Consider the following 14,822-nt stretch of genomic DNA (forward strand, 5'->3'; position numbering starts at 1 on the left):
TGTCCTCCTGTAATTTGTTGCAGTTCTCCTCAATATTAACTACAGGCAACTCTTGATTATTCGGGGATTGGGCTATTCCGGGTAAACAATTTTTCCGTTTATATTTCACATTTATAAGTTAAAACTTTAATGAATCAATACAAACAGTAACAAAAGATGGACATTACCAGCATGCATGTACAGGTTCTGTGCCTGGAACCCAGTGCCGGCACTGCCCCCGTTCCCAACGTCAGCGGCGGCCGTGAGAGACAGCGGCTGCAGCAGCACGCGCACGCACACCAGCAAAGCAAGGGCAGAGGAGGGTGATTTTTACAGTGAGAGAGAGAGAGAGAGCAAACACAAATGAGCACAGTGTTTGGAAGGCGGTTTTTCCAAATTATTCGGGGCTCTCTTTTCACTTGTTAGCAACAGAATTTTAAATCCCATTATAGCGGTTTCCCGTTGGATCTGTGTACAGATAATCGAGAGTTGCTTGTATCTCTTTCCCCCTCTTTTTCCCCCCCCACACCAAATTTGGGTGTCATCTGCAAATTTAGAAAATGTGTTTTTGATTGCAAAGTCTCAATTGTGCACAACAGTGGTCTCAGTACTGATCCTTGTGGAACACCATTATCCATCCACCTTCTGCCACTGTGAATAGCTACCTTTCTCTGATTTCTGTCTTGAAGCCAGCTAGCTATCCAATCCCCTGACACTGCATTCTCTGGCCTTATTCATTAGTCTATTATGTGGTACCTTATCGAAGGCCTTTTGAAAATCTAGATACATTACATCTACTGCATTACCCATGTCTACTCTCTCTGTTACCTCTTTAAAAAAAATTTGAGGTTCGTCAAGCAAGACTTTCCTTTTTGAAATCCATGCTGACTATTCATTATATTTTTGGCTTCTAGATGTTCTATTTGTCCTTTTAGTAGGGATTCCATTATTTTTCCTACCATCGATGTTAAGTCGACTGGTCTATAGTTCCCTGGACATGTTCTATCTCCCTTCTTAAATATAGGTATTGCGTTAGCTATCCGCCAGTCCTCTGGCACTAAACCTTATGTACCGAATTATTAAATATGTGTAGTAATGCCTCTGCTATCACTTCCCTAGATTTTAAAAAAAAATGTGTGGATGGTGTTTAAGGGAAAGTTGTATAAGTGATCTTAGCTTGAATGGTGGGTGTGATAAGAAAGGAAGGAGTATTGACGATGACTATCCTGTGAGCTTAGAGCTGTGTAGGTAACCATTTTATTGATTTAGCAATTGGCTGCAAAGTTATCGATAGTTTGGGAGAAAGGACTCCTAGTAGTTTGTTGCCTGGATATGAACTGACTGTGCTACGTGTCTGCTCTTCCCTCGAGATTCAATGATCTCTGCCTGAACCACTCCCTATGGCAAAGCATTCTATGCTTACTCTGTAAAGACGTTTCTTCTAACCACCCTCCTCACTTTCTTAGTGCAAATAAATAATACTGAATTGCCTGGGCTTCGAGGGTGAGATTGTCTAGGCTCAGGGCCACAGTTTGGACACCTGTATTTTACACATTTGTCAGTCAGAGAAGTTACATTTACGATGACAAAAGCAATGTCCCATTTTCACATTCCTCTTTTCGCCTTTCTTTTGATTTGCATGCACAGGACTGAGCGTGTGGTGACCAGACGACTCAAAGTGCCCACGTCCAACTTGAAGGTACGTAACTTATTGACATTTCTCTATCAAATGATTCATTACTTGTAAAATATGAGTTAGCATTTTGGGTGTAGACCCTTTAAGACTGATCATGTGGCTCTATCCAGAATATTAGCCTGTCCTTTCTTTCAGATGCTGATTGACTTGCTGCATATTTCCATCATTTTCAGTTTTGCTTCCATCTCTACTTTACTAAACAAATGAGTTATTTTTTGAAAATAAGCTACCAAATGCTGACTTGTACATTTATACTGTAAAACAAAGGCATTGGTGGAAAATCTTGGGTTGTAGATGACATAAAGCTGTTGCATTCGGTTCCTGTACTTTTTTCACTCAGTTTTGAGGTCTACTGGCTATACCACTCCGGAACAGTAGGCCGTTCAGCCCCTCGAGCCTGTTGCACATCATGACCGATCTGAACGTTATTTCTCTTTACCCACCTTAATACACTTGCCTAACAAAAATGTATCAAATTCTGTCTGAAATGTCAATTGACCCAGCATCCATAGACTTTTGGGAGAGAGTTCCAGGTTTCTACTGACTTTTATGTGGAAAAATTGCTTCCGAATTCCACTCTGAAATATTCTAGCACTAATTTGAAGATTGTGCCCTCCTGTTCTGTATTTCCCCACCAGAGGAAATAGTTTGTCTGTATCTACTCTATCGAATCTCTTAATCATTTTTTAAAGACCTCACTTGGATCACCTCTCAACCTTCCAAACCAAGGGTGTCGAACTCCACATTTCATTTGTCATCCTGGCACTTGGTGTGGGCCGCATTCAGCGAAAGATATTTGAGAACACAGGGTTGGAATTGGTATGCGTTTCACCTTTTTTAGGCACAATGTGTACAAATTTTTGGGCGCGAGTTCCTGCACCTAACCTGCCGTCGTCCTGTTGGTCTTCATGTTTTGAGGAGTACTGTCAGCAATGTTCCCTTAAACTGCAGGGACACCGCACAACTGGCTTGCTGGCTTTTCAATGGGACAAACCAAGCATGAATTTTGGATTGGCCGCGCACCCAAAATACAATTAACGGGAGCATTGCCTAGCGGCGGTCCTAAGCCTGTTTCAGCACCCTTCTGAAATACTAGGAGCATGTGATGTGCTGGTTTTGCCAGTTCCACAGTCATTTTCTGTTGGTGAGAATTGTAGCTTCGAAATGGTTAGATGAGCAACCAAAACGTATGAAACTCCTGAGTTTTGTTGCAGCACCAGTACATAGCAACTTGGTTCATTTCCTCCTGCTTTGCCATTGCCTCAGAATAAAGGGTAACCTGGGTTCCAATGTTCCTGTTAAATTTTTGGGGGTCTGCGGCCCCTTTTTAAGGGGCCAGGCGGCCTTTTCAAAATGCTGCTTTTAAAAGCCGGCTGCGTGGAAGCTTTCAGAGCACTGCGTGGCCATGCAGCTTAAAGGGAACATTGCTAGGGTCCCAGAACGGAAGAAGTGGTTTTCTCCCACAGTTCACTGCACCGCTGGTTACCAATTTCTGTTGCACAGTATGTGGGAGTGGGGCCTGGTGACTCTCCATTGAGCGAAGAATTGTAGAATTCCTGGTGGTTACCCATGTGTGGTACCGACAAATACTTGCGTGTAGGCTCATCTACCTGTCCTTTCAGCTTCAAACAATTGCATATTAATTGGTACTTGTAGTTCCTATAGCCCCTTTCTGGGGATTAAGTTTCTTTCATTTGTCAATCCTTAAAATATAACTGGCTACAGTTCATTTTAGTGTATTTTTTCATCTTGCAATGCTTGTTGATGCAGGAGCATTAAGGTGTCCCCTCAAATTATAAATAGACATGGAAGCTACATTGGGTTTAGGCTTGATGTATCTAAACTTGGTAGAGCTCCAATACCAAGTGGTGTTTAGCTATTTGTACATTGACGCTATCTATTCAGTTTTGTCTAAGAATGTATTGTTATATAATTGTAGTGTGTCTCTGGAGTTGCTAACCGTGGATAGGCCATTGAGACATCAAAAACATAAATCTGCTGTGACCGCTGCTTACCAATTGAGCCTTCAGTCGCTTACAACCATCACAAACATTTTCTTTAAAAGTGGGTGGTATACTTCGCCTACTAGGGAAAAGGTGGCAAAGTAGGAGAATTGTGTACGGATTTAGAATGGACAGACATGGTGGCAGAAAGAATGACTTGCAATGGAATGGGGAACGACGCTCTTTCTGGTAGAGGGGATGTGTGGCTGAAGGAAATTGCAGAGATAGGATGGGACAAAATGAGGGATTTGCGAGCTTGGAAATTCTAGAATTGATTTTCTAGGGCCCCGGGAGCAAGTGGAATTTGGCACGCTAGGGGGATGAGAGTGCAGGAGCAACATGTGCTGTGCCATTCTGCACAGGATGTAGAGGGTGAAGGTGGGGAGGCCATCGGGACGGTCATTGGAGAAGTTGAGCCTCCAGGCAATAAGTAAGGATTCGGGTTTTGACATCAGTGGGGAGCGAGATTGGGTTAGAGGTTGGGGGGGGAGGGGGGGCGGTGGGGGGGGGAGGGTGGTGGTGGAAGGTGGTGGTGGAAGGTGGTGGTGGAAGGAAGCATTTTTGATGTCGGATCGGATGTGAAGAAGGAGCCTCAGTTTGGGGTGGAGAAGAATACCAAAGTGTTGCACCTCTAGTTTTGATGCCTGTATAGACTCACGGGATGGAGATCAGAGGATCTGCTGTTTTCCTGATACTGATACTTGTGAAGGTTTTATTTTAAAGTGGCAGGATCGGTGATCCTGAGCTGATCTGGTCATTGCGTTATGTAACGGTAGTCTGATCAGCTGTTTGAACTGGTCATTCCTGCACCAGTGAGTGATCGGCTTGTGCACCATTATAGAAGGATTTTGTACTATATGTGGAAAGTCATAAGAAAGAAGTGACAAAGCTACTGGTGTTTTCGCCAGTTAATCATGTACTTGTATTTGATCTGATGAACATACATAATTGAAAGAAAGACTTGCATTTATATAGCGCCTTTCATGACCACAAGATGTCTCTACAGTGCTTTACAGCCAATGAAGTACTTTTGGAGTGCAGTCACTCATACTGTAGGAAACGCGGCAGCCAATTTGTGCACAAGCAAGTTCCCACAAATAGCAATGTGATAGTGACCAGACAATTATGTCGATTGAGGGATAAATATTGGCCAGGGCATCTGTTCTTCTTTGAAATAATACCATGGGATCTTTTACGGCCACTTGAGAGAGCAGACATTTAACATCTCATGCGAAAGACGGCACCTCCGACAGTGCAGCTCTCCCTCCACTGCACTGGAGTGTCAGCCTAGAAATTTTTTGTGTTCGTCCCATCCTTCTGACTCCAAGGCGAGAGTGCTACCCACTGAGCCACGGCTGACACATTTATTATCATATATGAAAGGACCATCAGACCCAATCCTGCTTGGCCTACCCATTAATTGGTGCAATCTTCAGCACTAGTCAGATCAGTTACTGGTCATGCTAACTCCAGGAGTTGGAGGAAACCTTTGGCCAATTTCAAGAAAAGCACTGGGAATTTATTTTCTCATAAATCCCTAAGAGAACACCAAGACACCATGGTTATCTATAAATGTAAGTTAATCCTTCCCCCCCCCCCCCCCCACTTTTGAGAGTTGACACTAACACTATTGTGTATTATGATTTTTGAGAGTTTTCATGACTATGCGGTTTATATTGTAAATTCTGTTATCCAAGTGAGGGATGTTCGTATCAGGAATGTTCTGTTGAGCCTCACTAATGTTGAGAACTTCAGTTGGTTGAAAGTGTTTCCCATAAGTGGGATTATATTAAAGGAGTGTCATCAGTGGCAAGTGTATGAATTGCTTGTTGTGGACAGCATGGTTAGATACAAAGTTGACTTGAAGGCATCTGGATGCCATGAGGTGCTATCGGGTCACTTGCCTCTTAATAAATTTATTTTTCAGGGTTCGTAGTGCCAAGTATAACTGCTAGAGCAGCACATAAAGGGAGGTAGATGGAGTTAAGTTGCAGATCAGTCATGATCTAATTGAATGGCGGAACCAGCTTGAGGGGCTGAATGGCCGCCTCCTGTTCAGAAGTTGTGAAGCTCCATTTGGGGGCTGCTGTTCTGAGACCACACAGAAATCTAACTGTAAAGGGCAGATTGTTGGTGCACATTTGGGCATAGCTCTGCTCCTGTTGTATTTCAGCAGCAAGACGACTCCTTGTTGCGTGATGGTTAATGGGGCTTTCGGAACTGGTGCCATGGGTACAACTGCTCGTTTGCTAATGTTTGATTTGTAGGGCAGGGTCCATTTGTAATGCAGCAACTTTGTAAAGATCTATGGCTACTTCAGTGAAAGGGGCTAAAACATTTCATAGAACTGCTGTTAAGGCATAGTGAATTTATTGAGGTTCGCTACCTATATGCATTACTCTACCAATAAATTGTAATTTAAGTAGAAAAATATTCTCAGTTTTCATAACTTATTTTTTGTGTCCGTGTTAATGGCTCAGTTAGAATAAGACCATCGTTAAATCGATACCGAATTCCATAACTAAAGCTCCAGTTTTGCTGATCGTTGTCTATTGAAATACTTTCCTCTCGAGCTGTTGTAGCTGGATTCTAATGTTCCTAAATTGTGAATGGGTGCAATGCAGGTTTGACTTTTCAATCTCTCCTCATACCATTTACAATCTTTCTGTGCCCTTTTTTCCCCCTCTCCCCAGAGCTCTGGTTCTGATTTTAGAACTCTCATAAGCTAGGACAGAGATGCTGTAGACGACTTTGGGCACACCTTAGACTTGCCAGCTTTAGTGGAGGCCTTGGAGCAGATCAGCCATTGCTCTCGGTCCGCCAATACCTCGTTTTTTGTAAAAGTTCTCGTCCTTGTTTTCAGATCCCTCCATGGTCTCGCCCTTCCCTATCTCTTTAACCTCCTCCAGCCTTACAACCCTCCAAGCTCTCTCTGCTCCTCTGATTTTGGCCTCTTGCGCATCCTCGCATTGGCAGCCGTGCCTTCAGCTACCCTCGGCCCTAAGCTCTGCAATTCCCTGCTTAAACCCAATGTTCCCCCTAAGGTATGTGTGGTCCACGTAACAACCTGGGGTTCCCACGCAGGCTGCTCACAAGCCGCTGCTGCTGGAAAATGCTGCGCCACAAATTTAAAGGGACCACACGGGAAAAAAAAAATTGGGACATTGCACTCTAGCTCTCTTGCCTCCTTTTAAGATGCTCCTTAAAACCTACTTCTCTTACCAAGCTTTTGGTCATCCACCCTAATATCTCCTTATGTGGCTCGGTGTCAAATTTTGTTTGCTCTTGTGAAGTGGCTTGGGATGTTTTATGTAAAAGGTGCTATATAAATGCAAGTTGTTGAGCGGTATGGCCCAGAGAGACCACTGAAACTTGGAACAAAAAGACATTGCATACTATCACAAAGAGCAAGTGCTAGATTTTAAATCTCAAGTTTTGCTGATCAGTTTGTTTCTCCTTTTTTAGAAATCTCTGGTGGCTTTTTGCTTTTTCAGCTGTGGAAAATGTCAAGCCTCTCTTGAGACTGACTTGAGGTGACACTGACTGTGTGCTCTTGTGACATGAGAGTGCTCAGCCAAAGGATATTTCTCCACGATGCTTTGGAGGGAGTTTTCACAGCTGCTTCTCCCTCCCAGTACCCTATCTGACATTTGGAGTTCTATGTATCCTCCTTTCTCATTCTTTCACTTCTACTTGTGCTGCTTCAGCTTGTTGTTCACTGTCTCCTTTTTCTCGCATGTTTTCATTGGGGTTTTTTTCTATTGGGGGAACGGAAGCAGGTTTATTTGCGTATAAAGTTACATTCAATCAAAGGCATTTTAAGGTTGTGCCATTGTGTTTCTTTGAACGTGTTGCCTCAGGTGTTCCAACCACTCCTTCCCAGTATCAATGCTGGACCCATAACTACTGTCCTACTGCTTAAAGACACAGACAAGTTTGGAAGAACAAAATATGTAATTGTTCCCCCCCCCCCTCCCCGAAATACTCCTTCAGTACGGGTACTTAAAAAAATTTCACCCACCCATCATATGTGCTTTACTGAAATCCCAGTGACCGCACCGGACAGGGCTAAAAATCTGGTCAATATTCATGAAAACCTTGGCTGATTGCTTATTTATTCTGCAGGGACTGTTGAAGTAAAACAATGTCCGGAATTGCTTTGAGTCGACTTGCACAAGAAAGAAAAGCCTGGAGAAAGGATCATCCTTTTGTAAGTATACTTTTTGCCAACTACACTGGTCACTCCTTTGAGAATGTTTGGGAACTAGGGCTAGGAAGCCTGTTGAATCGAGAGGCGGAATACTGGAATCCTTTACCGCAGAGAGTTGTTGAGGCTAGTTCGTTAGATATATTTAAAAGGGAGTTAGATGTGACCCTTACGGCTGAAAGGATCAAGGGGTATGGAGAGAAAACAGGAAAGGGGTACTGAGGTGAATGATCAGCCAAGATCATATTGAATGGTGGTGCAGGCTCGAAGGGCCGAATGGCCTACTCCACCTATTTTCTATGTTTAGAGGATTGAGTCTTGATCCCAGACTTGACTTTTGTTCTTTACCAATGTTTTGCTTGGACTGTTTGAGTGTTGACACCATGGCACAGATTGTATAGAAACCGCAAATCTAGCTGACAATTAGAATCATAGAACAATACAGCACATAAGGAGGCCATTCCGCCAATCGAGTCTGCGCCGGCTCTTTCGAAGAGCAATCCCGTTCGTCCCACTCCCCCGCTCTTTCCCCATATCACTACAATTTTTTCTTCTCCAAGTATTTATCCAATTCGCTTTTTGAATGCGACTATAAAATCATAGACTAGTAGAGCTAAAAGGAGGCTGTTACTTCATAAAAGCTTCTCTGCTTGATAATTGCAGCAGCATTGATATAATAAATGAAGAAGATTTCTATTTCAGCTAAGTGAGGAAATTTGTTATAGGATACGCATATAAGAATTAGGAGGAGGAGTGGGTTATATGGCCCCTCGAGCCTGCTCCGCCATTCAATAAGATCGTGGGTGATCTTTGACTTCGACTCCACTTTCCCACCTGATCCCCATATCCCTTGATTCCCCTAGAGTCGAAAAATCTATCTCTGCCTTGAATATAATCAACGACTGGTCACAGCCCTCTGGGGGAGAGAATTCCAAAGATTCACAACCTTCTGAGTGAAGAAATTCCTCCTCAACTCGGTCCTAAATGGCCGATCTCTTACCCGGAGTCTGTGCCCCTTCGTTCTTGACTCTCCAGCCAGGGGCTGGGGGCAGTGTGACTAGTTCTTGCCTCTTTTCTCACACTCCAACAATTCCCTTGATTTTTATTCAGTTATTACTGTTTGTGTTTGATTAGTTTCTGCATTGGGAAAACGGCTGTACGACCAGTACAGGGATCAAAGTAATCACCTCCCTGCTGGTCCTTTGCAGCTAAAAATACTGATTTAATCTGGGGATAAGCTATTTTGCGTTTTATCTTGTATATTGTACCAGAAAGAAAAAAAAAAACTGAGCATTTTCAGAGCTTCAGAAGGCACCTGCGTTGAGTTAAATGGAAATTATTTTGCATTCCATTGGTTGACCTTGTTGTAGAATTGAATATTTAATGTAATGAAGGACAAGTGGTGGGGCATGTCTTGTGCTGTGGGCTCATGTACACTCAGGGGGTTAGGCTCAGATTGTTGAGAGGCATTCCACACAAGAACCTTGCAGCCAGCAGAGACAGGATTGGAATCCAAGTCCTTGAAATGAAAAAGGTCAAAAAAGATGCTGCATTTATATCATAGCAACTTTCATGCAGTCAGGACATGCAAAAGAGCTTTACAACCAATGGAATATATCTTGAAGTGCATTCACTATTATATAGGCAACTTGCGAGCACTTTATTAACCACTAGCTATGCCACTCAAGTATTGATGAGTTGCCTTGACATATAAGCATTGGCATTGTTGCTCTGCAGGGGCAGGAATTTGGAGTATTTTGTTGGAAGTGCATTTCTTCAAATTGTATTGAATGTATTTCTGTGCAGATCAGAAAATAAAAATTGGTGTGTCAGCCTTGGCTCAATGGGGAGCACTCTTGCCTCTGAGTCCGAAGGTTGAGGGTTCAATTCCCACTCCAGACACTTGGGCACAAAAATCTAGACTGATATTCCAGCGACACTGCAGCGCTCCCTCAGTACTGTCTGATGTGCTGTCTTTCGGATGAGACTGCTCTCGGGTGGACGTAACGGATCCCACGCCACTATTTCGAAGAAGCTCACTGGAGTCCTGACCAATATTTATCTGTCAATCAACATCACCAAAACAGATTATTTGGCCATTATCGCATTGCTGTTTATGGGATCTTGCTGTGTGCAAATTGGCTGCCGCGTTTCCTACATTACAGCAGTGACTACACTTCAAAAAGAACTTCATTGGCTGTAAAGCGCTTTGGACGGTGGTTGTGTAAATGCAAGTTTTTCTTTCTTTAAACTCCATTTAAATATATCTCCTAGTCAGTAGAATACTGCACAAATCCTGGCCTTGGGCAGAGCAGTGAAAGGAAGAAAGAAATCTGGCCCTGCAGACCAGTATGTTGTGTGCTGTCAACAAGTTTACTTCTATTAGTGCGCAGTAGAAAATGGATCTGCATGAAATGAAAAATGACTGGATCGGGAACTAGAACAGGAAACTCTTGTTTCCAGATTGTTCACTTTTTTTACTTTTAGCTTGTATGCCCTTTTATCAATGGGAACAGCCAACAAATGGAATCTTCATGGCAGGTTTCTTGTAATTTAATGAGAGTCCCTCACCAAGTGGTTAAATATAAAACTAAATCAATTCCCTTTAATGTAAAATCCAATGCACTTCGCACCCGATAATCTTGCTTTTCGGTGACGACATATAAAGTTATACTTCTACAGCAACACAAAAGTTAAATACGGATGTGGGAAATCAGAAATATAAACAGAAAAATGCTGGAAATACTCAGCATGTCAGGCAGCATCTGTAGAGAAAGAAAAACAGTTAACATTTCAGGTCGATGACCTTTCGCCAGAAGTTCTAATGGTATATTCCTGTCTGGGTACCCACATGTCTGAAGGCCTGACTTTTATACGAAATACAATCTTTCCGCTCCAACTCTGTGTGCTCTGTTTTATTGGCAGGGCTTTGTTGCAGTACCCACTAAGAATCCAGATGGTACTCTAAACTTAATGAACTGGGAATGTGCTATTCCGGGCAAAAAGGCGGTAAGTATAATGTGTACATGATTTATGAGACCCTTCCTGCAATCCTCTTTATGGGAAGGTTTGAAACAGAAGACACGTGTGACACTAGGGGGAGGAAAGAGCTTTTTAAAAAAAAATATTTATTTAAAACCTCTGCCACTGCCTTAAATCTCATTTACAAGCCCAAGCAAAATTATTGATTATCCTACTATATACATTTATTTAAAATGTTAGTGCTTCTTCAGTCTTGCAGTGTTGCTTTGGCGAAATCACTGTGCTCAATAGGGTGGGGGGAAAAATGGAACTATCTCTGGTGCATTGTGGAGGAGGTGCCCTCCTTCAGACAAGATATTCTGGTAGTTCCGATCGATGCTGGTGATGATATCTCGGAGTTTTCTTGATGTCCTGACCAACATTGCTCACTTGAGCAACACCAACAAATAAAGTTAACTTGACCATTCATCTCGGTGGTGTTTGTGGGATCTTGCTATGCGGAAAGTAGATGCTGCAGTTGTCCACATAGGATATTGCACATCAAAGTAATTTGTCCATTTATGAGGTGCAACATTAAATAGAAGTCCTTTGAGGTAGTCATTGGCTGTGTTCCTGTTGAGGTGTGTGCACCGCGCAGTATTCTGGAAGTCCTGCACAGGAACACAGCCAAAGTAAACACTGCACTTTAATGGGACTGTGTATTAAAAGAAACAGACCACGCAGCTTACAGGGAAAATTTGTCATTAGCCTGGTGTAGTTCAGAGTCTGTTGTGTCTACCGTTTGTTAAGTTGAGCTTGGCTAGATCTAAAGTAGCTTCCTTTGTCGTTGCATTCAGTAGAAAGGGAAATCTTCATGCTTTAAAGCTTAACGTCAAGAATGCACCGATCATTTTTTTTTTGTTATTAGGATTGCTTTCTTCGAATCATAGAATAATGCAGCACAGAAGGAGGCCATTCGGCCCATCGTGTGTTGGCTCTTTGAAAGAGCGATCCAATTAGTCCTAGTCTCCAGCCCTTTCCCCATAGCCCTGCAAATTTTCCCTCCAAGTATTTATTCAATTCCCCATTGAAAGTTAATATTGAATCTACTTCCACCGTTTCAGGCATTGCATTCCAGATCATCATAACTCGCTGTGTTTTTAAAAAAAGAGAATTCTCCTCATCCCGCCTCTGGTTCTTTTGCTGGTTACCTTGAATGTGTCATTCGATCCAAATCCTTTGTATTGTTTGAGTTACCATATTTAGGGCAGCTGGTATTTGTTGCAGTTTAATAGGTTACCCCAGTAGTTTATTTTGAACCCTTTTTGGTCTTTTTATTCTCCCTTCTCGAACATCTCTCTTGAATGCTGATTCCAGTCACTAGTGCTTTTCCCCCACTAAGGCATACTTTAGTTTTGATAGCAAGGAGTGGGTGGACACCTTGTGACTTCCTCCCACACTGCCGAAGTGCAGGGCTTCAGCCAAGCAGCGGCAACCAAGGACTACACTCGCCCTGAGCTACGCCCCTCTGCTAGTGATTATTTCAATATTTTTCAGAGTCTGAAAATGCTGTCCAGCTGGAGCCCCAACATGAGTGTTTCTGTGATAAAGGTGGTTAAGTTGTGTGTTCCAGACATGTTGTGGTTTCAAGTGATTCTGACTTGTGTGAAATGACACTGCACATTTCTTGCTGGTACTTAATTTATTTGTATGTTACCTTAACAACAACAATTTGCATTTATATGGGGCCTTCAATGTAGGAAGATGAACTAAGGCGCTTCACAGAAGCGTTACTGGATAAAAATTGACATCGATGCAAAGAAAGAAATATTAGGAGGGGTGACCTGACGACTTGGTCAGAGTGGGATCTAAGGAGGATCTTATAGGAGGAGAGAGAGAGGTGGGAGGCAATTTCAGAGCTTGGAGGTCGAGGCAGCCGAAGGCAAGGCCGTAAATGTTGGGACACATGGCACGAGAGATGAGTAACAGGCCAGAGTTGGATGAATGCAGAGTTTTTGTAGGGCTGGAGGGAGTTAGAGATGGGGAGAGCAATGGTGGGATTAATACACCATGATGGGAATTTTTAATTTTTGAGGGTTTAGTGGATTGGAAGGTAATGTAGATCAGCAAGCACAGGGTTAATGGGTGAGCAGGTCTTTGAACAAGTTAGGATACCGGCAGCATAGTTTTTGGATGAACTCATGGTTTGAAGGGTGGCAGATGAGGCTGGCCATGAAAGCGTTGGAATTTTCATCTCGAGGCCACAAAGGCATGGATGAGGGTTTCAGCAGCAGGTGTGCTGAGGCAGGGGCGGAGATGGCAAGGATATGGTGTTGGAAGGTCAGCTCGGGGTCACATAGGACGCAGAGATTGCGAAGAGTCTCGTTCAGCCTGGGACAATGGCATATGGGGGGTTGGAATTGGTGGCGAGGGAGCTGAGTTTGTGGCAGGGGCCGAAATCAATGGCTTAGGTCTGTCCAGTGTTTAAATTAAATGTGAAATTAAATTAATCCAATTTTTTATTTTAAATTTTGTCACCATTATTAGTAGCCTAAATGATGTTGTAACATTGTGCTGTTGTATAGTCCCAGTAACGTAAAGGAACCGAGATGAGCTTTGCTTTATTGAAAATCGATTCATTTGATGGCAGGGTTCCACAGTTAGTTGTGACATCTAGTCAATAAAACTGTCCTCATTTAATTTTAGCTGTATAATTTACAACAGTGCAGGCATACTGGTAGGGCAGGGTAGTGTACTGGTATGTAACTGGATTAGTAATCCAGAAGTCAGGACTAATAATCCAGAGCACGAGTTCAAATCCCATGATGGCAGTTTTAATAAATAACTCCTAAAAATAAAAAGCCAGCAGCAGTAAAGTGTCCATGAAGCTGTCGGATTGTCGCTAAAAAACCCAACTGGCTCACCACATTATAGGAAAGGTGTGACTGCACTGGAGAGGGTACAGAGGAGAGTTATGAGGATGTTTCCAGGACTGGAGAAATTTAGCTGTGAGGAAAGGTTGGATAGACTGGGGTTGTTTTCATTGGAACAGAGGAGGCTGAGGGGAGACCTTAGAGACGTATAAAATTGAGGGACCTGGATAGAGTGTATAGGAAGGACCTATTTCCCCTTGAAGAGGGAGCACTGTCTATTCCCTAATTACCGTCTGTGGTGGTGAGCCACCATCTTGAATACAACTGAGTGTCTCGCTGGGCCATTTCAGAGGGCAGTTAAGAGTCAACCACATTGCTGTGGGTCGGGAGTCGCATTTAGGCCATACCGGGTAAGGACGGCAGATTTCCTTCCCTCAGTCGGACATCAGTGAATATCACGAGTTTTATGGTCACCATTGCTGATGGTAGCTATTTATTCCAGATCCCATGGTGGGTGAAGAAATGTCCCCTCAAATCCTCTCTCAACTTCCTACCAATTACTTTAAATCTATGCCCCCTAGTTCTTGACTGCTCTGCTGTGGGAAATAGGTCTGTCCTATCCACTAGCTAGACCCCTCATAATTTATACACCTCAATAAGCTTCTCCCATAAAGCAAGTATAAATGGTCAGAGGGCAGCTGCCAGTGGAAACACATGAGCATGATTTTATTTAAGAAGCTTTCTCTAGAGTGTTTACTGAAATATTCCTGGGAGAGTGGGAAAGTTGGATTTCAAAATGTGATCGCAAATGAGATTGAGGCAGTATTTGGGGCACGGCCATTGGTCTTGTAACCGTGGGTGCAGTGGAAGAGATGACTTGCTTCTGATTGCTGTGCAAGTAACCCTGGCTAGAAATGGGATATCAGGTGCTAACGGCATCTGGCTCAGCTGTGATGCCCTTCACAGTTGCACAACTTTTTGCCATTTTGTTTAGATCCACACTTGATGAATGGCCACTTGAATGGTTGCAAGCAATGTTCCCTCTAATTTTTTTTCCCCGTACATGGTCCCTTTAAATTTGAGCGGCCACGCATACACAGTAT

At 43.1% G+C, this 14,822-nt stretch overlaps 1 protein-coding gene across 2 annotated transcripts in view; it reads left to right on the forward strand.

Moving 5' to 3' along the window:
* LOC139229993 (SUMO-conjugating enzyme UBC9) overlaps nt 1-14,822 on the forward strand; it is a 52,270-nt gene that overhangs the window by 22,512 nt on the left and 14,936 nt on the right. Inside the window, exons 2-4 of one of the 2 annotated variants that reach the window (XM_070861700.1) lie at nt 1,627-1,678; nt 7,804-7,888; nt 10,811-10,894. In XM_070861700.1, coding sequence (XP_070717801.1) covers nt 7,823-7,888; nt 10,811-10,894 — 150 coding nt within the window. In that variant the 5' untranslated portion in view covers nt 1,627-1,678; nt 7,804-7,822. The remainder of the gene's footprint in view (nt 1-1,626; nt 1,679-7,803; nt 7,889-10,810; nt 10,895-14,822) is intronic. The other variant, XM_070861701.1, reaches the window with a different exon arrangement.

Source organism: Pristiophorus japonicus, chromosome 19 (genome assembly GCF_044704955.1).
Source record: "Pristiophorus japonicus isolate sPriJap1 chromosome 19, sPriJap1.hap1, whole genome shotgun sequence".
In the NCBI taxonomy this organism is placed as follows: Eukaryota; Metazoa; Chordata; class Chondrichthyes; family Pristiophoridae; genus Pristiophorus; species Pristiophorus japonicus.